The 26,436-nt window shown below is 41.3% G+C and overlaps 1 protein-coding gene across 3 annotated transcripts in view; it reads left to right on the top strand.

Moving 5' to 3' along the window:
* Positions 1–26,436, top strand: part of ACTR3B (actin related protein 3B) — a 61,998-nt gene that overhangs the window by 12,425 nt on the left and 23,137 nt on the right. For 2 of the 3 annotated variants that reach the window (XM_072964106.1, XM_072964108.1), the window contains exons 2-4: positions 5,350–5,405; positions 17,722–17,846; positions 18,554–18,664. In XM_072964106.1, the coding sequence (XP_072820207.1) occupies positions 5,350–5,405; positions 17,722–17,846; positions 18,554–18,664 (292 nt within the window). The remainder of the gene's footprint in view (positions 1–5,349; positions 5,406–17,721; positions 17,847–18,553; positions 18,665–26,436) is intronic. The other variant, XM_072964109.1, reaches the window with a different exon arrangement.

Here is a 26,436-nt window from a genome sequence, read left to right as displayed (position 1 = left end):
TGTGTCTCCCTGTAAACCGAGAGTCCCTCTCTTCCCGATGTGTCCCGTGGGCGATGTTGTTCCCGGTGGCTGCCCGTGTGAGTGGGATCTTCTCACCCAGGGTGTGTTCTCCCTTGTTACTGTTTGGTGGGAAGGTTGCTGATTTTTTTGTCTCTTCGTTGAGTAACTGGCCATCTTACTGAACACCCTGTTGCTTTTAGTTTTTCACTTAATGTCCTTAGGTATCCCAGGTTTATAATTAAAATTTACAAGTGAATTTTGTCTCCTCCTTCCCAGTACTGTTCCTTTTATTTAGTTCTTTGTGGTTTGTATTACCTGGTTCTTCCAAAACAATGTTAAGTGAGAATGACGGTGGCGGGTGTCCTTGGCTTAATTCTGACTTCAGAAGGACTGCTGCTAGTTTTTCATTATGTCTTGATTTGAGAGATTTTTTCCCCTTATTATCTCTTCCTAAGGATTAAATGTTTCTGTTTTGAGCCTGTTTTTTCCCTGCTACTAGATTTTTTTTTCACCACATCTTAATTACATAAACAGTTTGAATTGAAAAGCATTTCCCACAGTCTTTTCATTGAATACCTAAACACGCAGTGCTCTGAATAGTAAGACAGAGTAGGTCGGTTTGAGTCCTTTCTCCTGGGCCTGTGACCGCTGTGATGCTTCAGCACCATGAGTGTGTTTTGTTTGATGATGTGGTGGGTGGGAGACGGTTCGCTGGAACGTAGGCCTGAGAATGGGGAGCTTGCGTTATGTAAAAATGTAATGTGCATGTAGCATAGTTTAGTCAGTGATCCCAGGCTGGCTGGTCATCAGAACCCTGGGGGGGGGGACAGGGGATGTTTAAAATGCAGATGCTCAGGCTCCTACTCTGTGATTCTGGGGCAGGCCCTGGGAAGCTGTATTTTTAGAAGTTTCCCAGGTGATCTGATCAGCCAAGCTTGGTACATTCTTCCTAGATGCCTACCCAGATGATCTTAAACTTGCCTGCCAGGTAGCACAGGCCGTGCCACTATGAGAAACTCGATCTGAAGTCACGTTTCTAACAGGTGGACATTTTGAGGAACATTTTGAGGACCAGGGTGGTTTCCCCTCCTCTCCCTCTCAGCATCCTCGTACATGCCTGCTACGTAGTTTCTAGCTAGTGAACTGGCTGGAAATGTTTTTTGTTTGCATAAATGGTGTTCTGGACACTTTTCATTTTTAAGAGTTGTGTTTTCTTGATTTTTGGGGTTCTGTTCTTGGTGTAGCTGAGCTATTATAAGATCGTCTCTTGGGGGAAGGCCAATCCAGCATTGGGGGGGACCTCCTAGGAGAGACTTTCAGGAGGAGCACTGCCAGTTAGATTCACGGTGTCCTATTTAGTAGGTTCTCATTGAGGTTCCACTTGAGCCTGTATTAATGAAGGTTCTGTTAAAATTTTAAATGTGAATGTCTCTTGGAAAAAGTCTTGTTAGATATTCATTACCTTGTGATCATTCAAAGTACAAAAACTGCAAGTGTATTTGATGTTTTGTAAAAAATAGTGCAGGAAAACTTAAAGACGTTAAATTACCCTAACATGATCTGAGGAGTTTGTGCTCTTGCCAGTGTTTTTAATGGTTTCGGTTTTGCTAGAATGGGAGTGAAGTTCTCATAGTAAGTGGTTAATAGATACAAATACCAATATATCTTAGTGTTAGTTTGCCTCAGTCGTGAAAACCATTGTTTACTTAATGGAATTGCTGCAGGGGGTGCCCATGTGGCTCTGTGACAGAAGGCCTCCTGCGGGTTCGGGAGAACGCGGTGACTTCAGCATCTGAACAACGCTCTCGCAGCCGTTGCTGAGTGGCATGTGGTGGTGGCACCGTCAGTATATAGTTGAATTTTAGAGCTTTGGGCCAAAAAGTGCTCCCGTCTCTGGCTGCTGTGGGCCATTGTTTGTGGCTTCAGGGCGTAGAACTTGGGGCTGAAGATGAGATAGCTGTTGAAGGGCATCCGGTGTCTTTAGTTTCACCACTGGTACACTTTGTCTCCACCACTTCACAGATCAGTGTGTCTGTGTGAGTGGGCACAGCAGACTGAACAGTATGACTGGGGGCACAGAACATACTGTTTTTCCCCCCAAAATTTAAATTAGGAAATATTTCAAACATACAGAAAAATAATAGTAAAAAACGCTAAAACATACAGACAGCACTATTGTAGTGCTCATTCTGTCTGTTCGTGTATTTACTGTATTAACTCACCCAGCCTAGAAAGTAAGTTGTATTATGACCATCTTTTTACAGACAAACAGATACAGCGAGGTAATGTCACCTGCCCAGAGTTACACATTTGGCAAATAACAGAGCTTAGATTTGAACTCAGGCAGTCTGGAGCTAGAGTGCATGGTCTCAACCAGTACAATACACTATGGCCTTCCAGAAATACAGGAAGTAATATGATAGACATGAGGGGTACTTAGCACCTGATTTTAATAAATGTTAACATTTTATTTGACAGTTGACCCTTTGACAACACTGGGGTTAGGGACACCAACCCCCTCCCCACGGTCAAAAATTCACATATAACTTTTGATTCCCCCCTGAACTAAACTACTGATAGCCTACTGTTGACTAGAAGCCTTACTGGTAACATAAACGGTTGATTAACGCATACTTTGTGTGTGTTTTATGTCCTCTACTCTTAAAGTAAGCTCAGAAAGGAAAATGTTGTTAAGAACATGACAAGGAAGAGAAAACACACTTGCGCAGTCCTGTCGTTTGTTTCTGGATGCCGTAGGTTTACATCACCTGTTTACAGGATGACCCACCTGTCAGTACCTCATCAATATTCTCTTATGCAAAACACGGTAGCTGTTACATGTATTACTGACAGTAGACATCAAAAGTGAAAAGATTACGTGAGAAAGAAATTCCTGCTTATTCACAGCCCAATTCGTGCATTGATAATGAGGAAGCAGAGATATGACGGAAGTCTGGTGTGATCGGTACGATGGCTTCTTGGTAGTCTCGCCCGCACACTAATGAGTGAATCATTATACAGTTTCATTGGCATATAGTAGTCCAGTCATGTTCACAGAACAGTATTGGAGACGTTACTATGTTTTAAACACCGCCGCTCACCTGTGATGGTAGACTGATCTGCCCTTCCTCCAGTTACTGGAGGAGGGGGGCACACTGTGCAGTTATGTAACTCTTCGAAAGGCAAATTATAAAACAATAAGAAGACCAAGAGACTTAATTTTATATTAAAAAATCACTCACCTTATGCTTGTGTGAGGATAGGTTATCCATTTCAATACAAGCCTTGCACACGATCTGCTACACACCTATTTGTCTGTTTATTGAAAAAAATCTGCACGTAAGTGGACCAGCACAGTTCAAACCTGTGTTGTTTGAGGGGGTCAACTGTGGGTTTCTTTGTTTCTTTTTTTTAGAGTAATCCTGTTACACAAAAACAAATGTAAATGAGAGATAGCATTAGACTATGTCTTTGGCCTTTTCTGGTCCCGTCAAGTTGTTTTTCTGACTGTCGGCATCCCCGTTTCCAGCACTGGCTCCTCCCCCAGCAGCTCGGCAGCGATTGCCTTTTCTACACGGGGAGGAACTTACTCAGCAGGTGTTCATGGGGTGTCTGCCCCAGGCCAGACCATGCCGGGGTTGGAGACACAGTCAAGAAAAAGCACCCAGTTCAGATCATCCTGCAACTCATAACCTAACCATGGGGGAAGGTGGATTTACTTAAGTACAAGGAGCATAATCTTGGGGGTATGTGGAAGGGCCCCATCATCGCGCCCCATGGTGACGTGGCCTGTTAAGAACATGGACTTGGGTGTGATGCTTTTAGTGACTTCTGGCCTACTTGTTGGCTTCTCTGGGCTTCTCTAGCCTTGGGTCAGCAGTTCAGTTTATGTTTGTTGTTTGGAATATACTTCCAGAAAAATGGTTCAGTTGGGATGATCTGTAAGTTTTAAAGTTTGGCGTATGTTGCCTTCCTTCTGGAAAACCCCTGGGCTCTGGGTTTGGGCCCTCCCTGTGGGTCTGCCAAGCTCTGGAGTGGGGGACTTGGATTCACTTGGTTTGTGTGCTCTGGTAGAACTTGGGAGGGCCCTCGGATGGGTCTTGCCTTTCAGAAACTCCTTGTAGGGCCTGAAGGGTCTCGGGGCCCGGCCTTGCCCGAGCTCTTGCGACGCCGAGTCCTTAAATCCTTGGAGACTGAGCAGTAATGCACGATGTAAGTGGAGCTGACTTGCTTTTCTTTTTTTTTGCCTCCCTAAACCTTACTTATTTACTATGTGTTCAAAAATAGTAAAATCAGCATATGGTAAAATACATTTAAAAATCATAACGTTAATTTATTAGAATTTGGAATATATTAATCACATTGAAAAAATTTAGTATCAAGCATCTTGAAATTACGTGTAAAATGGAATGAATTAATAACGTCCCTCTTAGCACTGCCAGGCTGTGCTGTTCCTTGTGAGCAGCAGTGCAGAATGCTGGCTGTTCGTCCAGCCCGGCGGCTCGCCCCAGTGGGCCTGCAGGGGGAGCGGGGCTCAGAGTCCTTCCAGATTTGCGTTTCCGGCAGATGGTTGAGTGGTGGTCCCCCCCTCCCCCGCCCCCATTTTTTTTTTTTTCATTTAGGAGATTAGCAAATGCTTTTGGAACAGATAGTAGTATTTTGGCATTCATTTTAGCTAAGACTTTTGGAATCCATCGTGCAGAGTATCTTGACAGAAAATGGGCTCGTTTTGAAATGAGATGTTAAGAGATGCTTCTGTCAGATATTCTCGGGAGTGGCAGTAGCTTTTCTAGACATATGCTATGACATTTTAAGAAAATTATATAATAATTTCCTAACCCCCCTAAAAAGTTCATGAAGTTTGGGAAGTAAGTACACTTCTCTGAGAGCCAGCTCTGAAATCAGAGCCTGCATATTTAGATTTTGGTTCTTTCTCTGTTCGTTAGCTGTTTGGCTTTGGGCAGCTTAGTTAACTTCTCAGTGCCTCAGTTTTCTCATTTGCAAAACATAGATAATACTTACTTTCTTTACAGGGTTTCTGTAAAAATTGAGAGTATAAAAACACTTAAAATGATTAGGGATACACAAATGCAATTCATGTGTTAATATATGTGCAAGAACTTTTCCAGTAGAAACAAGCGTAATATTTTACGTTTCTGTAACTGCTTGCTTACCTGAAACTAGTGTTTGATTCTCAGTCATCACAAGGTCTTGTTTTTTTTTTAATTTCAAGGGAATATTTTGAGACTTGATATTTTAGGACTTGGAGAGCTTATAATAAAAGACATTAATGGAATATAGAGGAGAATATTATTGTCTAAACATGTGTTGATGACTTTGTGCTTTTAGGTATACCAAGCTTGGCTACGCAGGCAACACTGAGCCACAGTTCATTATTCCTTCATGTAAGTAAAGCTCCACCCTCGCTTTATAAAGGGTTGTGTTTCTCAAAATTGTTATAAGCATTCTAATTTTGTTTTTCAAGGCATGTTAATTTACTTGCCATCTTCTTTTAGAGGATTGTTCTGGTTACTGGGGAGTTATTTGACATCTGGTCCCCGAGTATTTCTGTCGGCTGTGGCTGTCACCCAGAAAAACCCCCACTTTCTAGTCCTTTGGTTCTCTTCTGATACAGTCCTTTGTCACAGTCACTGGAGTTTCAGCTTGGGTGGTTGGCAGGGGCATTCATGCAGTCGTAAATGTCTGAGCTGCTTGGAAGATGTAAATCTGGTTCCTGAAGGTTAATTTGTAATTTTAAGCGAGCACAGTTTTATTAGCTTAGCACCTTGGTGGACTGAATGTCTGTTGTACTCATTGTATTGTATTCATTCTATCAAAAGACTTTTTTTTTTTGAAATGAGAGACCTGATGACTGTTTTATTGCCTTCAAAAATGTTCTGTTTTTGTTTAAATTTTAGTCAGTAGAGCATGATAAAGGAAGAAATGTCCTGACATTTTGGGAAGAGTGCGTCCTGCCCACTCTTTATTCACAGGAGACCCCAAGGTCAGGTCGGTTGTCCACAGCGTAGAATTCTTCTCTGAAACTATTTAAATTCTGGGTTATTATTTGGAGACAGTTTACCAGAGAGTAAGGTCTATCAGTCAAGAGTGAAGTGAAATTCTGCCTCCTAAAATGTAGCACTTGTAAGATTAGTTGTGCTTAGAAACTGTAAGCTGTCTCGGGGTCGGGGCGGTTGGATAACAGGCTCTCGTGACCAGTGTGGAATGTGTGCGCTGGGGGTGGGTGGGGGGAGCTTAGCTATTAGTTAGTATTTATTCGAGGGGGAGACCAAAGGTGGGTGTGGGCATTTGGATCACCGGAAGCTGTACTCCAGCTTCCTTGAGGACATCTGATTGGCCTCGTTCCAGTGCCTTGCTTGCTGGATAGCTGGTCGTGGATTTGCTTTCCTAGATCTAACTGTTTTGTTACCGTGATGCAGAGCCCTTGCTAGTAGGCGTGGCTGGTCTTCTGCTTCCTCATTTTGAGTCCATGATTTGGCGTGTCAGTTCGCTAGGGCTGCCATGACGAAGCACGGTAGACTGGACATCGTCAACACGGAAGTTAACTTCAGCACAAGATCAAAGTGGCATCGGGACTGGTTTCTGGCGAGGCCTCTCTCCTGGGCTCACAGATGGTGCCTTCTTGCTGTGTCCTCACGTGGCCTTTCTTCCTGTGCGTGGCTGGGAGCGAGAGACCTCTGGTGTCTCTCCCTCGTCTTAGAAGGACACCAGTCCCACGAATTAAGGCCCCATCTTTATCACCTCATTTAACCTGTATTACTTCCTTAGAGGCCCCATCTCCAGATATAGTCACATGGGGGTTAGGACTTCAACATACGAATTTTGAGGGGACACAGTTCAGTCCAAAACAATTGGCATTCTGTAGGATAGATCAGTCTTTCGTGAATTTTATTATTTATTGTGAATGCCACAGAACTTGATCGTTCTGTGCTGAATTGATAAATTGGACTTTATGATTTTCAAAGTGGATTAGATTTAACCCTGTTTTCAGTGTAGCAGCTCTGAAAGGCTGACCTTGCCCCTTTTGCTTTAATAAACCTGCCAGCAGCGTTCACGTGGCTGCCCCCGTTAACCTGTCAGCCTTAGTAGAGATGGGGATTGAAGCCCGTTATTAGCAGGATCTCACTCACTGTCAGAGGCACTGCAGCTCTCAGATGGGTGCTGTCAGAACCTTAGCGGTGGCAGAAGCTAGAAAGGAAAATGTCAAGGAGGTGGGAGTGCAAGAAGAGCTCTATTGTTGGCTGAATGTGTTTCAAGAGCTGGAGAAGCCCCAGGAGGGAGCGTGAGGTGTTTGGGCAGAAGTGGGTGTGTTGGGACAGGTGGACGGCCCTGGTTCCCTTGGGCAGGTGGCCTGCTGCTTGTTTTAGTCCTGGGAGCTGAACCGTTTTTCTGGTTACAGAGCCTTCGTTCACAAGGTGAAGTTCAAGATGCCAAGTGGCTTCCAAAGAGAAAAGGTGGAGCTTTTGTGTATGTGTGTGGATGTGTGGTGAGTCTGGAACAAGGCTTTCTGATTCTGGTGGGTGCGGAGGGGAGGAACACCCGGAGTGCACAGACCGAAGTCACACCTCCCAGCAGAGGGTGGCAGGAGGTCTGGTTGGGAATGGGGGGAAGGGCCAGGTGCTGAGGGACTTTAAACTGTCATCTTGAAGAATTTTCACTGTATTTTGCATACCAGAAGTTTTCAGATTATTTCTGAGGCTCCCTCGGGGGCCTTGTCCCAGACTAGAGAAGCTCTGAGCCCTGTCCTCCTATTCCAGGGCAGCCCTGCTTGTGTCTAATTTATTGGGGCTTCTGTGCACAATTTGCTTAATTATTTGAAGAAAGGTTTTCTCTACCTGCCCCCTCCTTTTTTTTCCTTTAAGTTATTGGAGTGTATTGAAAGTCACTGAGGAGTTTCAGGCAGAGGAGTGCATATATGTGGTGATCACATCCACAGAAGAAGGGTGTGGGAGGGGCAGGAGGGGTCAGGAGAAAGTAAGTACATTTTAGACGTTCCATGTTTAAAGACTTCAGGGGTGAAGCAGGCAACTGGGTAGAAGGTTTGCTGCTCCGGGGAAAGGGATAGGCTGGAGACAGAGATTGAGCCCAGAGATGTTTCTGCTTTTTAATTAAATAGACGTATTTAAAATCTTTATTTTGGCCAAAAGAGAAAAAGAAAAATATAATATAACAAAGACCCATGTACCCACCACCCAGAATAAACACATGTTAACATCATTGCTTCTGGTAAATATGTGAATACAAGCACACATCAGACTGAGTGCCAGCCCTCTCTTTTCTTCTCCAGGCCTTTCCTGCTTCCCCAGTGTTCCCTTCTCTGCTGGATGTTTCCTGTATAGTCCACCCCTCATCCTTTCATTACAGATACAAGATACAAGTGACAATATGTAGTGCTGTTTTGTGAATTTAAACATTTTCAGAACGATATCATACTGTATGTAACTTTCTGCATGTGTTTTAAAACCCTCAGTATTCTGTTTTTAAGATGCATCAGTATTGATATATACAGCTCCAGATCAGAATTATAATATGTGAATCTATAATATTTGGGCATTTTCCGGTTTTCTCTGCTATACGAAATGGTGCCGTAAGTATCTTATCCACATGTGCTCGTTTCCCAAGAGAACAGTGAGAAATGCGATTGTTTTCATCGTTCAGGGTGCACCTTGTGAGCCTTATCAGCTGTTACCAGGTTGCCCTTCCCAGTGCTTGTAGGGACTTAACACCCATCATCTGTGGATGAGTCTCTGGTTCTGCACATCATTGACAATGACTGATTTTGTTTGACTTAGATTTTCACCAGTCTAGTAAGTGTAAAACGATGTCTCATTTTATAAGTTTGCATTCCTCTGATTACTAGGAGGGTTGAGCACCTTTCATTGTGTGTTCATATCTTTGCCCATTTTTCTATTGCATTTTTTGTCTTTTTTGTGGAGTTACAGGAACTCTTTGCATACTCTGAATACTCATTTCTTGTAAATATCTTCTATTCTGTGACATCTTTTTAAAATGATTTTTTAAATCCAGAAGTTAAAAAATTTCATGCAGTCTAGTTTTATAGTCTTACCTTTTTATACTTTGTTTCTGTTTAAACAACGCGGTTATATTCCAAAGTCATAAAGACTTTCTGTATTTTCTTCTAAGAAAAGTTTAAGTTTATTTTTTTAAATACGGTGTGAGAGAGATAATTTTACTTGTTTTCCAAATGGAAGGCGAGTTGCCCCAGCACCATTTATTGAAGAGTGCCTCAGCAGTCATACTGAGTTACTGTATATGGTTGGGAATATTTCTGGTGTTTTTATTTTGTTTCATTCATGTATTAAAAAAACAACTCTATTCCAAATTTACACTATCTTAAATACTGTTACTTTAGCGTATGTCTTTATATCTGGTTGATCTGGTTCCTCCTGCTTTTTATTTCTCAGAATAGCCTTGGCTATTCTTAGGCCCTTAATCTTTATTATAAATTTTAGAATCAGTTTAAGGTCCATGAAAAATTATAATAAGATTTAGGCTAGAGACACATTAAATTTGTAGATTAATTGGGGAAAAGCTTGGTATCTTCATGAATTGAATTTTCCAATCCATGAATATGGTATATATGTTTTATTATTTATTCATGTTTCTTATGTTCTTTGTTAATATTTTGCAATATTCTTCAAAAAGTTCATACGTACATTTTGGTACATTTATTTTTAGGTACCTTTATGTTTTTGTTGCTGTTGTGAATTTTTTTTTTAAATTTAATTTTCTAATTAGTTATTGCCAGCTTAGTAGGAATGCTACTGAATTTTTAAAGTTGTTTTTGAATCTACGTCTTGTGCCCTGTCTTACTTGTTTTAATAGCTTGCAGATTCTTTTAGGGTTTTCTATGCAAACTATTGTACTATTGTGTTAACTGCAGATAATGGTTATTTCGTCTCTTTTCATGCCAGTACTTTTTTTTTTTTTTGGCCTGGCTGCACTGGCTAGAACTTGGGGGTAGCAGGTGCTTTTGTCTTTCTGACTTTAAAAAGAATGGTTTTACTGTTTCACTAGTGATTACTGTAGGTTTTTGTGGAAATGCTTTTTCAGGTTAATACTGTGCCCTTGTATTCCTAGTTTACTAAAAGGTTTTTAAAAAATTTTTTATTATGAATATATGTTGACATTTAAGGCTTTTTGTATATCTGCTGAGATGATTAGCTGGTTTTGATAATTAAGCTCATATCATACATTGATATGTTTTCAGATATTGAACAGTCTTTTATTTCATTCTTGAGGTAAACCCTACTTGGTTATGAAATATTAAGTACGTGCTAAATTATATTTGCAAATATTTATTTGAGATTTTTGTATCAATGTTCAAAAGTGAGATAATTTTCCTTTCTTGTACTAGTTTTGTCTAGTTTGTGTATCAGAATTTTACTGGCTTTGTAAAATGAGTTTGTTAGCTTTCTTTTTCTGTTCTTTGAAACAGTTTATGTAAGTTAGGAATTATTTATTCTGTGATGGTTTAGTAAAACATATGACTTTTTTTGGGAAATATACTGGATATATTTATTTTAAAAATTATTATTGTCAACTGCTGTAACAGGTGTTCTTAAGATCCAGAATTTATATCTAAATCTTTAGATATAATCTTTCTTAGATATACAGTCCCTGATAATCTTCCTTAGATTGCCCTCAGATGACTTTTTAGCACTTGCAGAATATCCTCTCTCTTCTGGTTACACACATTCTGTTTTAAAATATCTTCAGAACTTGTACAATGTTCTTTATTGAGTTTACTCTCGTTAGTTTTGATTCATCATTACAGCTAACTGGGGTGTTTTATTTTTTAATTTGTTTAAATCATTTACAAACTATTTTGTCTTTAAAATATTTTATTTTGAAATAATTATCGAGTCACAGGAAGTTGTACAGAGAGTTAAGAGAGTTCTATGTGCCCTTCTTCCTGTTTCCTCCAAAAGTTACATCTTACACAATTATAGTACAACATCATAACCAGGAGTTTGACATCAGTACAATGTAAGTGCAGTTCTCCATCATTTCCTCCTGTGTGGACTCCTGTAACCACCACTGCAGTCAAGATACAGAGCTATCTCATCGCCACCAAGATCTTCCCGTGTTATTTCTTTATAATTACACACACCCGCCTCTCCTCCACCGATCCTGACCTCTGACACCCACTCACCTGTTTCCATCTCTGTAATTCTGTTATTTTGAGAGTTCTTGGTGTGTATTAGATATGAGTCCTTTGTCAGATGTGTGGTTTGCAGGTAATTTCTCCCATCACGTAGTTTGTCTTTTCATCTTCTTCACAGGGTCGTTTGCTGAGCAGAAGTTTTAACTTTTGATGAATTGGCTTCTTGATTTGTTGATTTTTCTCTATTTTTTGTTTTACATTTCATTAGTTTCTACTCTTTATTTCCTTTGATTTGCTTGCTTTGGGTTTATTTTTCTCTTTTTCTGGTTCTTAAGGTGGGAACTTAGATTGTTGATTTGAGACTTCTCTTTTCTAAATTTTTTCCTCTTGCACTGCTTTAGTTACGTTCCACACATTTTAATATTTTGTATTTTCATTTCATCCTGTTCATGTAGTTTTAGTTGCCCTGAGCCTTTCTCTTTGATCCACAGATTATTCAGAACTGTGTTGTTTAGTTTCCAAGTGTTCGGGGGAGTCTTCTCGTTACCCATCTGTTGATTTCTGGGTTAATTCCATTGTAGTCCGAAAGCATAGTCTGTATGGTTTCAGTTCTCTAAGCTTGTTGAGCCTTGTATTACGGTCTAGTGTTAGGGTTATTTTGGTCCCATGTGCACTTGAACGCAGTGTGTGTTCTGCTTGTTGGGTGGAGAGCTCTCTTCGTGTTGGTTGGATCCTGCAGGTTGACAGTGTTGTTGAATTCTGTATTCTTGCTGAGTTTCTTTCTGCTTGTGCCATCAGTTGTTGAGAGAAGGTGTTGAAGTCTGCAGCTGTAACTGTGGCCTTGTCTGTTTCTCCTTTCAGTTCTTGCTTCATGTATTTTTCAGCACTCTTCTTCGGTACGTACACATTCAGAATTGCTATGTCTTCTTGGTGGATTGACCCTTGATCATTATTTGATGTCCTTCTCTGTTAGTGGTAACTTTCTTTGCTATAAAGTTTGCTTTTTCTGATAGCAATGTGGCCACTCATACTTTCTTTGATTAATGTTTATGTGGAATATCTTTTTCCATCTTTGTAGTTTTAACCTACATACAGGCATACCTTGGAGATGTTGTGGGTTTGGTTCCAGACCACTGCAATAAAGCAAGTATCACAAGAAAGCCAGTCACATGAAATTTTGGTTTCCCAGTCCATTTAAAAGTTATGTTTATACTGTGCTGTTGTCTGTTAAGTGTGCAATAGTGTTATGTCTAAAAAAACAATGTATGTACCTTAATTTAAAAATATTTTATTGCTAAAAAATGCTATCACCTGAGCCTTCAGCGAGTCATGGGAGTAACATCAAAAATCTCTGATCACAGATCTCCATAACAAATATAATAATAATGAAGAAGTTTGAAATACTGTGAAAATGATCGGAATGTGACACAGAGACACAAAGTGAGCAAATGCTATTGGAAAAGTGGCGCTGATAGATTTGCTTGATCCCGGGTTGCCACAAACCTTCAATCTGTAAAATAAAAGTCAGTGAAATGAAGTGTAGTGTAGATATTGTTAAATTTGAAGAGAGTTTCTTACAGACAACACAGAGTTCGGTCATGTTTTTAAATTCACTCTGCCAGCATCTGTCTTTTAACTGGTGTGTTTAGACCACTTAGATTTATTGTGATTATCGGTTAGTGCTTTTTCTGTTTGTTCTGTTTTTCAGCTCTTTGTTTTACCTAACTTCCTGTGGATTACTTGAGCATGTTTTAGAACTTCATTTTGACTTATCTGTGGTGTTTTTGAGTGCTTCTCTTTGTGTATCTTTTTTTTTTTAAATTGAAGTTGAGTCAGTTTACAATGTGTCAATTTCTGGTGTACAGCATAATAGTTCAGTCATACAGGTATATTCATCTTCGTATTCTTTTTCATTATAGGTTACTACAAGACATTGAGTATAGTTCCCTGTGCTATACCTCGTTGTGTATCTTTCTAAGTGATTGCTCTATTACATTACATATACGTAACTTTTCTTAGTGTGCTGGTGTCAACACTTACCAGTTTGCTGTAATAGTCATACAGATATTTCCTCTGCACACACTGAGAAGCACATCAGCATCATAATTTTTGCTTCAACTACCAAAGTTTAGCAAACACAGGAGGAGAAGGAAATGTAATTGTCCATGTTTGTGCTCTTTCTTGTTCTTCCTTCCTGATGTTCCAGGATTCCTTCTTTTATCATTTCCTCTCTGTTTCATCCATTCTTTTAGAGTAGATAGTTGGTTGACAAATTCTGTTGGTTTTTGTTCATCTGAGAATGTCTCGATTTGCTCTTTCCAAACATTTTTTATTGACAACATTATACACTGACTATACCTTCAGTAAAAATATATCCTTACGGTAAAAAAAATTTCTTTTATTGAGGTGTAGCCCGTCTATGATGTTGGGTTAGTTTCTGGTGTACTGCAGAGTGACTCAGCTTTAAATATATAGGCCATTGCAAGATAGTGAACTCCCTGTGCTGTACAGGAGGACCTTGTTGTTTATCTGTTGTATGTATAACAGTTAGTTGGTTTGCTCTTCATTTTTGAAGGATATTTTTGCCAAATACAGACTTCCGAGTGGGCAGTTCTCTCCACACTTGAAAAATACACAGCTTCCTCCTGGGCTCCCTGATTTCTGGTGAGAAATTTGCTGGAGGCATTCAGAATTTTTTCTTTGGTTTTTAGTTTTTAGTTTTAGTTTTGACTATAATATGTCAGTGTGGATTTGAGTTAAGATCCTGTTTGGAGTTTGCTCAGTCTTGAATCTATAGGTTTCTTTCCTTCTTTTTTTTTTTTTTTGTGCCAAATTTGGCAAAATTTTAGCCATTATTTCTTTGAATACTTTCCCAGCCCTACCTCTGTCTCCTCTCTGGGACTGAGAATGCATGAATGTTAGACCTGTTAATATCCAGCCCATATGTCCCTGAGGCCCTGTTCATTTGGTTTCAGTCTGTTTTCTCTGTGTTGTTCAGTTTGGGTGATTTCGGTTGTTCTGTCTTCAAGTTCAGTGATTCCTCTGTCCTTTCTGCTATTGAGCCCATGTACTGAGGTTTTTATTTCAGGAATTATGCTTTTTGGGTCTGGAACTCCCGTGTGGTCTCTTACCTTTGCTGTGACTTTGTGTTTCTTTGCTGACCGTCTTCCGTTTTTCCGTTGTTTCAGGTGTGTTTGTGGTTGCTCACGGAAGCGTTCTGTGATGGCTTCGTGAGTCTCGTTTGGCAGTTCTGCGCCCTCTGTCGTGCCAGCGCTCGTATCTGTCAGTCACCTTTTCTCGTTTCTGTTGAGGTGTTCCTGGTTCTTGCTATGGTGAGAGATTTTTTGTTACTGAATGCTGGACATTTTGGGTATTATATTACGAGATTCCAGGTCTTATTTATGTCTTATGTTTTACCAAGTCATTTCTGTGATTGCTCCAGCAGGGAGAGGGTAATAATGCCCGTTAGGAGCTGAAGCTCAGATTTTACTTTGGGCCTTGTTGACCTTACTTGGGAGGGGCTCCACGTTACTGCTGATTGTGGTCCGGAGTTCAGGCCTCCCCCCACGGCCTCTGCAGGTGCCATCCAGCTGGGAGGGCACTGACAGGCCCTGCTGTCAGTGGTGGAAGCCCTGACTTCCCACCTGGGCCTCCTGTCAGAGCCCCGACGTGGAGGCAGTTGGGGGGGATGGAAGTCCTGGCTCCCCATGTGGTGTCTACACTGCAGGTGGAGACTTGTTTTTCTGTAATGTTTGGCTGGAGTCTGGCAGTTACTGTTTAAGTTTTCTGTGCTTTCACTGTCCCCTCATCTCCTATGGCTGTAGACAGCAGGCTTTCTGGGGACTTTTTTTGTTTGTTTCCATTGGTGTTTCTGGGTTGATGGCTTCCCTGGCACCTAGTGTGGGATACACGAGACAGAAAGAAAACTCGAGAAATCACCACCGTGTAGTTCCTCGGGTCCTGGTCGCTGGCCAGTCTGCTGCCTTCTCTTCCCCTCTCAGCGTTTTTCATGTTTCTTTCAAATATAAAGTCTAGGGGTTCTAGCTGTGCTTAGCGGGAGGAGCAGGGGAGAGTCTGTTTATCCGTCTTTCCAGAAGCAGAAGTCCAGATTTAATAAATTTTGAATAGTTGATCCATTCATGTGACAGGCAAACTGAATGGTATAGAAGGAAGTTTCAGTGAGAATTAGCTTTCCTCCACCCGCTTCCCCCTTAGGTGGCGACAGCGTTCCTGATTTCTCGTGCTCCTTTCTGAGGTAGCGCTGCGTACACCAGCAGACACACACAGACATGTTTTTACCGTGGTGGCGTACTGCATGCGCTGTGTCGCATCCTGCTTTTTTTCTCGTAACACTCCATTTTAGTGAACCTTCTGGATTCATACGTGAAGAACTACTTCATCATTTTTCGTGGCCTCATGCTGTTCCAGTGCCTGGAGAGGCCGCGCGTGTGTGACCATTTGCACTGTTTAGGTGTTGGTCCTGTTACCTGGTATATTTATTGTCCCTTCCATCTTAGTGTCTTCTGCACATTTCTTGTGTTCTCTGTGTACACCTGAGTCAGGGTCCTGTGTAAGCTGAGGTGTGTTGGAAACAGCTGCTGGTGACTTAAGTCTTCATTCTATAATGAGTCATATGTATACTCCATAAATATTCAGAGATACTTGTCACAGCTGCTCTCCTAGACTCGGTTCTCCATCATGTTCACAAGGGCTCTTTGGTCCACAGCTTGCTTTTCCCAGGTGTCGACAAAAGATTTTGAGTATAAGCTCTCTATACCTTTATTCTCTTTCATGGGTTTAGTTGCTTCCACGTAACAGTTAACAGAAGCGTTCTTTGTATGCTTTGTTGTTGTTATTTCTGAGGGCCACTGAAACACAGGTCTGCTATGATTTGGGGTCAGAGTACTTGGATCTACCTTTTAGGAAAGATAAGGTTTACTTTGTTGTCATTGAGATTTTTGAGTGAGCTAGTTTCATTCTCACTAAGTTAGCACTTTTTTCTTTAAGATGGTGATTTTTCTTTTGAGTAGATATATTGCCCTCAAATTCTTGGTAAACTTGAGTAATGTCATGAATTAAAGAACCATTTTGCCTTTGCCTCTTTGCAGTCTTTCATGTTGACTTGGCAGTTTAATTCTAAATTCACGCATAATTAAGTTTGATCTTGCGCAGAGGGTGGAGTTGGCACTTGCACTGATAGGCTGTGTGAGGATTTTTGAGGTCTGCCGCAGGCCATCTCGCCAGGGGCCCTCTAAAGAGCTAACTGTGCATCAGATGATCCTGCGCAGTGCCTGTCGGCATGCCACTCCGTGGCGTGGACTGTGTTCAGAGATGGGTGTGTGTGTTCTACAGATTGCCTTAGTATGTTTTGGCCCTCCTGACCTTCCCAGCCCCACTCTCAGCCTCGTGGTCCTGACATGCCCACTGCTTCTGACCCGGATGCTTTCTCTGGGCCCCGCCCCCAGCATTTCCGCTTCACGCTTGCTGCGTTAGTTCTGCAGAAATTCTGTCCTTTAGATTTGTGCCACCTTCTGTAAGTTGAAAGCTTCTGGGCTAAATGTGGCTGAGTTGGAGTCAGAAAAGGAGGTGAGCAAAGTGATTTCTGTCCTGTACCTCTTTTTTTTTTTTCCCACCTTTTCAGGCTGTTACTTCAAGATACCTTTCTGAGAAAAAGGATTAAAATTTGCTCCCATAGCTTTGTTGCTATTCTTCATTTCTAATAAATTGGGGACTACAAATAATCTATTTTTAAAAATAATTGTATGTGTTTACTGATTTGTTTTGGAATAAATTTGATGAAGATGAATTTATGGGAACTCAGAGTATGACCAGGGGTTAGGAATTTAAATGGAAAATCGAATCTTCGCAAAGCTTTCCACATTTCATTAGATGTTAAATTCTAGAGTGAAGTTTCATATGATTATTTACTGTAAGTGTATTCCTAAATATCACAGTTAAGCTCTTAGTAAAGTAATGTATCATAAAGCCATTAATATTTTTACATAGTACAGTTTGGTTATTGAATTTTTCTTTTTGTCAGATATTAGTCAGCAACCTCTTAGTTTTTTCTTTTAGTGGGTTTTGTAAAAAGACTAAAAATATACTTTAAATCTATGTGACACAGAGTTTTATTAAAGTGACTTGAGAGGGTCTGAGCATTTTTCAGTTTACTTTCTTCTTTTGTGTTATATTTTTAATTTTGTCTCCTTCTACATTGTGTTTTAAAATTTGGAACTGATTGATATGTGCTCCACGGGCACTTCACTTCGCTATCCTGAGGGATTTTTTTCAAATGAAACTGAGAAATTTAGTAATGCAGCTTTTGTCAGTATTAAAAGCAGAACCAGCTAAGTCCCTTTGTGCCATGCTGAAAATAATACCGGAACATAAGAAATGTTTCTGTATTACTTTATGTGCTCTATGATAGTGTCTTTTCTGTGAACACACTCAACTCCAAATAAGACCCTGATACTGAAGATGTACTTGTACATACACAGGGGCTATATTATCCTTCCTTGATCCTTGAAATGAGTGTGGATTGTGACAGAAGTCTTTGTGCTGTTCTCCCTAAGGTATTGCCATCAGAGAGTCGGCAAAGGTGGTCGACCAAGCCCAAAGGAGGGTGCTGAGGGGAGTTGACGACCTGGACTTTTTCATTGGGGATGAAGCCATAGATAAACCCACGTACGCCACGAAGGTAAGCTCCCCACCGGGATTTGCTTCTGTAAGTGTATCACCAAGGACAGAGCAGTAGGATGAATAATGCAAAATGGTAGATTTCGTAGCAATTGCACTTGTGAGCTGTGTATTTTATTCTTATGTTGGAAAAGAGGATTTGTTGTTGTTTTTGAATGGGGTATTTTTCAAAATTGAAATATAGTTGGTTTACAGTGTTGTGTTAGTTGAACAAGGTATTTTCTATGTGGGAAATCAAGTGAATTTACAAAGCCCCGGAATGCAGGATTGACTCCGGGAACGCTGGGCTTCGAGCAAGAGCAAGACCGGCTCCTGTGGAAGACTGCAGGCTGACTCACTAACCTGTCAGATGTAGAAGAGCTGCAGAGTGATTAATTAAAAAGGAGCACTGAAGTTACTTCACTAGACGTTTGTTCTGAAAACCCCCAAACTCCAGATGGAATGGTACCGTGGATTAGCTGTGCTTTCCACCTGTTACCATTGTTAAGATGACACTTTGTACTTAGAGACGTGGAATAGAATATAAACAATAATATAACTTAATCTTTCTGGTGAAGTGCCTGTTGTTTCTTTAATAAATTAACATTCACTCCATGCAAAGGACCTGTTTTCTCTGATAACTCGGTCTCTTCCTGGCCAGTGCTTTTGAACTGCTGCTCTTACTGATGTGAACTGAAGCTTGACATAGCTTGGTTTCTCTTGCTTTAGTGGCCGATAAGACATGGAATAATTGAAGACTGGGATCTAATGGAGAGGTTCATGGAACAAGTGATTTTTAAATATCTCCGAGCTGAACCTGAGGACCACCACTTTTTGATGGTGAGTAACTGGGATGAGAGGGAACAGCCCTGCAAATTCCAGGCTGCTTAAATTTTAAACCCAAGATACTCTTCCCTGGGGAGTCTTTAATTCCCGCCAAAGCTCTTTGTATGAGTTGGAGTGCTTTTCGGGCAAATAACAGAAGGCTCAACCAAAATGTCCAAAACCATAAAGGGCTTATTATCTCACGAAACAGGCATGCCAGCGTTGGGCCGCTCAGGGCTGGTTATTTCAGCATCTTGGAGACGGCGGCGAGAACCCAGCCTAATGCACGCGTTTGGGCTCTGGTGCTGGTTCCCCTTAGGCCCCAGGGTGGCCGCCCAAGTTCCGGTACCGCCTCTTGGTGTATTTGTGTTTGGAGTTTAAATTAAGACTCCCTTCCTCAGAAACTTCCAGACAGATTGGCCCTGTCCGCCCGCGCCCAGCGTGGGCCCTAGCCAGGGGAACGGAATTACCTCAGTACGTTTAGATGGGTCAGGATTCTCTCCGGGAGCTGGTGAGGGGCCCGCGTCTCATCACCTGGCCCCAGGAGGGTAAGTGAGCTGAGTTATGGGCCCTGATATTGTGGACTAGATGGATCTTGTTCAGATGAAGTAAAATATGACAGAGAAATGAAAAGTGTCTCTTGGTTGTGGCGTCTGTTCTCATTGTTCTGCCCAACATCACGTGTCCTCCCACGAAATGTTCTTTTTAAGTTAAGTTAAAATTAATTGCATGCGCAAAACACTTGCTTTACGGAGAGCAATTGCATGTAACATCAGCTGCACGTTAAAAGCTACATAATTGAGCTCTGGATTTTTTCCATGCTAGTGCATTGTCAAATGGTCTCTGATCCAATTATATAATTCTTTCTAATGTTAAATATGGAGTGTTCTTTAGAATTATCTGGCTTAAAATATGTTAACTACAAGACTGTTACGGTAGTTAGTGGAATCTATATATTTAGTGTCTGTTAAATCAAGTCCTTGAAAGTGCTCTGATCTTTTTTTCTGGCTGTGTCTTCACAACTCGGAATTGCCATGTCCTAGTACTGTGTTTTACGGGCCACTGTGTGTTTTTTCTCCTGTGTATCTACAGTGGTTTATGTAAAATACACGGAGCCAGGAAGTGAACAGTGTGTCTGAGTGGCTTTGTCTTTATGGCCAAAAGAAGTCACAGGCTCCCGCCTGCCACACTTGGCGTTTTCCTTCTCTCGCACTTCACGTAACTACCTGTGGGTAGGACTCCAGGCATGGGCGCGGGGCCCAGCTGCCTCCCTTTGCCGCCCCAGCCCACTTCGCTCAGAGGGACGCCGAGTCGTAGGCCTGTGGGGCAAATGCAACCACCAGGACACAGCCCGCAGGAAGTTTTTCCTGCCAGCAATGTTTTCTGCTCTAGCTGACATATGCAGCCCAGTATGATGAAACCAATTGCTGGGAGGGATTGGGAGGTGTTTGGTGTGAGCATGGGAAAGTTCAAGTCCTGTGCCAAAAATGAGTATGTGGAATGAATGTTCAAAAATAATCAAGTTTATTTCATTAAACGTAAGAAAATATTGTGTTACACGGATTGTGCTTTGAAGTTAGCAGGTGGGTCTGCTGCGTGAGGTGACAGAGGAAGTTATGAGACGGGTGGGTTCCTCTCAGGCCTTTGCCCTTAGTCATCAGTTAATGGGGTAGTTAAAGGGGAGTGAAGCAGATACAGGGATTTACGGCCACGTCCAGAAGTTCACTGAAGTTCACTGCAGACATCTACTGAACCACTGCATCAGCTGATGGCTTCTTGGTGTAAAACAGTCTAAAAGTTTTAAGTTAAAGTTCCCTCCGTAGCCCATGAAATTGTCCCGTCTGACGGCATGACCCGTCTGCACATCCCTGGTGGGGATGAGCTCAGAATGGCTCATGTTTTCAAGGAGTTTCAGAGACTCAGCTCATGTTGGCCACGTGGACTGAGCAGATGGCAAACGGGAACCACACTCTTCTCTCTAAGACCGAGTTGCCCGGAGTTCAGAGCAAAGTCACGTGTTTTGAAGAACTGCAGTGCTCCGGAGGGGAAGCTGAATTGTGGCTGCAGAGGAGGCTTGCAAGCTTTCTGACTGTGAGTCCGGGGAGGAAGAGCAAGCAGCAGTGCTGCCCAAGGATGCCGGGGACCAGGAGCTCCGCCGTCCGCCCAGAGCAGGAGAGGTGGACATCCCAGCTCGGGGACGGAGGAGCCCCTTTCCTGCGTCCTCTGTTGCATTCGGGCCCTCAGCGGCCTGCGTGCTGCCCACCCACGTTGGTGCGGGCGGGTCTCTTTACTCGGTCTACTGCATGCTAAGCTCTTCCAGAGACGCCCTCTCAGACACCCCAGGAAGAGTGGGTTACCAGCTCGCTGGGCATCCCTTAGCCCCGTCAAGCCGACACATCAAATTCGCCGTGACGTGTGGCCTGTCCTGGCTTACCGCAGCAACTCCCTGGCTCGCGTGGGCGGCTCAGACCGGCTCCGCCCGGCGCGCTAGCGCTGGCGGGCGCGGAGCTGGGCTTCCTTGGCGCTGCTGGGTCTGTTACTGCTGGCCCGTGTGCTTCCCGTTTTCAGCATAGTCACTCCGCTCCTACTGGCCCTTCCTCGAGGGTTTATGTTTTAAAATGTTTCTTTACTGCAGTTATGGAGAGGTTTGGGACTGGAGCAGTATTGAGTGCGTGTGTTCAGTTTGCTGTCTTTATCTAAAAATATGGATTGGTCTTTATGGTGTTGATTAATTTATTCATTTTTGAATTAATACTAGATGGTGTTTTACAATTGTTATGAATAAAAATGCTTATGTAACTTGCATTCATGTAAAGTTTTAATCGTATGCTTCAATATTTAAAAAAATAAGAAAAACTTGATATTTCCAATTTAGAGCTTGTTAGATATAAATAATGGTTTGGGAAGATTTTATTTAAATTAGTCCTCTAAAGGAACAATTACTGGTGGTAAACATAGAAGAAATGGAGGGTTGAGGAAAACATAGATTTATGATTATCGTTCTGAGAACCCGTAAGAATATGCCATTAATAATGCTGAATTTGATTCAGGAACCATGAGAACCTAATTTTATTGTAAACATTCTCTTAAATGGAAGTGTATAGATTTTAATGTAAATTTTTCACAGATGGTGAATTGTTTGGCAGCAAGTACTAAAATGTAAAAATCAGTGGTTTAAGCAAGTTAAGGGTTTTATTTTTCTTAAAGACATTTGTAGTAGGGAGGGCAGTGCTGGTATGTCAGCTTCCTGGTGCCATTAGGGATCTCTATGCTCTGGTATCTTTAGCATATGGCTTCCATTCTAAGATTGCCTTAGATCACAGGTTAGCTGCTGCAGCTCCAGTCATCACCTCTGTATTCCAGGAAAGAAGGGGTTAAGAGCAGAAGGAGGTCTACTACATGAGTCTACCTTCAACCTTTCTAGGAAAGACACATCCATCAACTTTTGCTTCTTATGGGCCAGAACTTACTTAACCATCCCTGTCCATCAGGAAGTCTGGGAAATGCTGTTTTCTGGGCCTGTGATTGATCAGTGGTCTGTCATTAAGGCAGAATAGATACTGGGTAGGGAACTTGCAGTGCCTGCCATAATGATGTGACTACCGGTATGAAGCCAGTGGCAGAACAAGAATTCAGCTGTCTTCACAACTGTGGTTGGATATGGAAAGTGTCGTCCATGTCATGGAGCCAACAGGCCCGGGAAAAGCCACACCAGGATGTGCCGCGGTTCCTGCCCTAGGCTGCCACCTTGCTTGTTAGCTTCTCTGCCTGTGGAGAAATAAACCAGGAAGTTGTGCTGGGAGTTTCTGTGGTCCTCGCACACAGGCTGTAACGAGGGGTTCTACAGCTCTTTTTCTTATTAAAGGACTCTAAGTGTGATTTAGAAAATTTGGAAGATGTCTGTGGGCCTATCCACACTCCTATCCCACTAACGTAAATATTAACATTAAGTATAGCAACATTTAACCTTTTCACTCATGCTGTTACATGATTTTGCATCCAATATCGTGTCCTCCAGCCCCTCCCCTCACTTTCTTGCACGGTTTTCATAATCCCCATTTTAATGGCCATACAATCATGTATCCAGTGGCTGTTTACTCTCTGTTTTGCAGTCCCACTATTTTTAGATATTTACTTTTGTTTCTAATTCCTTGATTTTGTAAGAAATATCATAAAGTAATCTTTGCAGTTTTTTCTATATTTAGAGCATTTTATATTAAAAATATAATAATTATATTTATCATTTGGGGGTCCAGGTATATTAATAATTTTGAATCTCTGGCATACCATTTCACACCAAAATCTTCAATGTATACGAGGATACATTATTTGAAGTCTTGTCAGCATTGATTAACATCATTTTTGATTATTTGATTTTTTAATTTGCATTTTTAATAACTTTGACCTTGAACATTTTTTCATGTATTTATTAGTTGTATTTCCTCTTTTGTGAATTGCCTATTCATGTCCTGGGTTTTGTACATATCAGTGTTTTATTACTTTTATTATTGCTATGATTTCTTTGAACTTTTTTTACTTTAATTTTTCTTTTGTGATAAAATGTACATATTACAAAATTTATCATTTTAACCATTTCTGAATGTACAGTTTGGTGAGTTGTGTACATTGGCATTGTTGTGCAGCCATCACCACCATCCATCTCAGGAACTTCTTCATCTTCCAAACTGAAACTCTGTCCCCACTAAAGAATAACTCCCTTTCCCTCTCGTCCAGCCCCAGCCCCCCCACCATCCCCCCTCTGTCTCTGTGACTGTAACTATCCTGGGTCCTCATGTAAGTGGAATCATCCAGTATTAGTCCTTTTGTGACTGGCTTATTTCACTTGGTATAATGTCTTCAAGGTTCAGCCACATTGTAGCATGTGTCAGAATTTCCTTCCTTTTTAAGGGCTGAATAATATTCTGTTGTATGCATGACTACAATCTGTTCATAGTGTGAACTCTTTCATGTAACAGAGAAGAAGTTTTTGTCAGAAGCAGATACTTTTTTCTTACTTGATTTTTTGGTAGGTTATGTTTTTGAACATCTGTAATTGTAAATTTTTATGTAAGTAAACCTGTTTTTCTTTGATGTTCATATATAGTTTTCACCCATCTGGGATTTATTTGGAGCATCACTTGACACTGAAATTAAGCCCAGGAAGAGTCCAGAGCCAGGGCTCATCCACTTCTTGTTGGGAATGTCTTCTGTGGGCTCACTTTTTGCTTCAAACCAGGCAGGCAGGAAACATTCCCTGGCTATGCTGCCACTTTGCATACCTTTCTAGCCTTCCTCTCTTCATCCTTTCCCCCTCCTCTAATCAGTTTAAATGTTATGTTTATAAAATTAACTTATTAAGGTGCTTGGATTCCTCTTCAAGGTAAGAAAAGACTGTAGGTCTCTGGAGTTAACACATGTAATTTCTTCTGGTCTGAGATACGTTGTTGGTATCATAGTTGATTGTTGATACATCAGCACTTGCTATGTGCCCAACCCTCTCCCCGCCAAGTATTTGCATGAATTCGCTCACTATTTAACCCCACAGACAGCCGTGAGGTAGGTAGTTATTAGGCCCATTTTGCAGATTGATGGGAGGTAGGTTAAGGAGATACATTGTCACCTAACTCTTGGAATCTGCAGCTACTCTTCATGTGCTTTAAATGAAAGGAATCTAAAAAAAGCTGAAATGGTAATCGCTAACACAGTGCTTGCCATCTACTGGGCACTTTCAGGTATTAACTAATTGGATTTCAGCCCCTTGAGGTGGGCACATTAAGATAGGTAATGTGTTGTTAAGTGGCCTTTAGATCCCTTATTTACAGTGTGCTTTTGATGACTTTATTATTTCTTGCCTGTGTCTTAAGATTGCTTTCTCTCTCCCATTCAGGCAATGTATTGATTCTAATTACAGTAATTAAAACTTACTTGGGGCACTACGTTTGAGCTTTGCATTAGACAGGAATATAAACTAAAGCCCCCAGCTAGTCAGTAGCCAGATTTGATTATTTGCTTGAAGAGATAACATACACACAGCACAGAATTCAAAAGGTGCAGAAGGATTTCCAGTGCAAGAGTGTCTCCTTCCCACCTCTGTGTTGCCTTCCAGATCCCCTTCCCAGAGGAGACCGCCTTTACTGGTACTTAACCAGCAACAGTTGTGAGCAGGCACATGGATTATACATAAACTTGTTTCATAAAATGGTAACAAAATAGACATACTGTTGTGCACTTTGGTTTTTTACTTTAAAATTTTTAGAAATTGTAATTTAAAATGTATGAAATTTACCCTCTTAACACATTTTTAAATGTATCATTCAGTAATGTTACCTACATTCTTGTTGTGGTGTAACAGACCTCTAGAACTTTTCCATCTTGCAAAATTGAAACTTTGTGCCTATAAACAGCTCTTCATTTCTCTCCCCCATACACCTTGTTTTTTTTTTTTTTTTAAGAAAATGATACAGAAGAATATTGAAGAATGTGTAGGTGTGGAAAGGCCTCTTTTCATGTAACAAGTTTGTGGCAGAGATTGTTTCATGCCTGCAGACACACTGCCATCCTTTTTAATTGCTGCAGAGTGTTGCATTTTGTGGATGTGGCCTAATCTGTGTCATCAGTTCCTGGTGATGGGCAGTTGTGTTGTTTCTGGTCTTGGAAGCTGTGCTGACTGCACGCCTCTCCGAGGCACCGTTTTAGATGTCCCTTGCCTGGACAACGGGATGTGATTTGTCTCATGGTCTTAGCTCAGAGGCTTTCTCTTCAGTAGGTGAGTTTGCTCACTGGTTTGCTCTGGTGATTTTAGTAATGACAGCGCGCTGTCGCTGAGTATGTTCCCCGTGCTGGGTGCTGCCCTGAGCACTTTGTTTAGACTCTTATGAGGTCAGTGCTAATTACGCACAGAGAGAGGAAATCACTTTCCAACTTGGTAAAATCGAAGGCGGGGTGTGGCTGGGCAGAGCGGACTTGGAGCTCTCCTGTTGCCCGTACCAGCGTGGCCTGGGCTGTGTGGTGGGTGTGTGTGGCCCCAGCTGCTTTACTGGGCGCTGTGCTTTCTGGTTTTAGTGTGATTTATTTACGTATGAATATTTTAAAACTCAGGCTTAGTTTTCTTTGGTTTTTATTGAGTGCATATTCTTTCTGATACTTGGTATTTTTAAAAACATGTTTTAACGTAAATATACTTTTGTATAAGATATTTGCCTGTATTTGTTTAGGGATGATTACTTCCTAGTGTGCTTAGTGACCAAGGTGGTACATTTCCATGTTTCTTACCTCCTCCTCCCTCCTTCTGTCACCTGCTTTGGATTGTTTATGTTAGTGAACTTACTCTGATATTTACGTTTATAACTTAAATATCTAATAGTACTAATGTCTCTGCTGCTCTACCAATGAAACAGTATCTTTTGATTCCATGACACAAGGGTATCAGTGTCTTTATATTTTCCTGCTTTCCCTCTGTGCCTCTCAACTTGATACTGTTTCTTCTGTTTTAATTTATAATGTTTGCATTCTGTTCTATAGCTATAGATTTTCCCAGAAATGAAAAATCTTTATTCCTACGTCTTAAATGGACTAATTGCTCACTGTAAGTCTTTGGCTGTACTTTGTGCATTCTTATTGTTTGGCTAAAGCTTATTGTCTGATGGTTAATTCATGAAGGGTCCATAGGAACAAATTCTCTCAAGTTGTTGTATATTTAAAGATACTTTGTTTTGCAACACACTTGATTGGCAGTGTGGCCAGATGTAGAATTCTTGGGTCGTATTTTCCTGCCAGAAGACTCTACG

Source organism: Vicugna pacos, chromosome 7, assembly GCF_048564905.1.
Source record: "Vicugna pacos chromosome 7, VicPac4, whole genome shotgun sequence".
NCBI lineage: Eukaryota > Metazoa > Chordata > Mammalia > Artiodactyla > Camelidae > Vicugna > Vicugna pacos.
The sequence above is the reverse complement of the archived record's forward strand: the minus strand, read 5'-3'. Positions and strand labels throughout refer to the sequence as shown.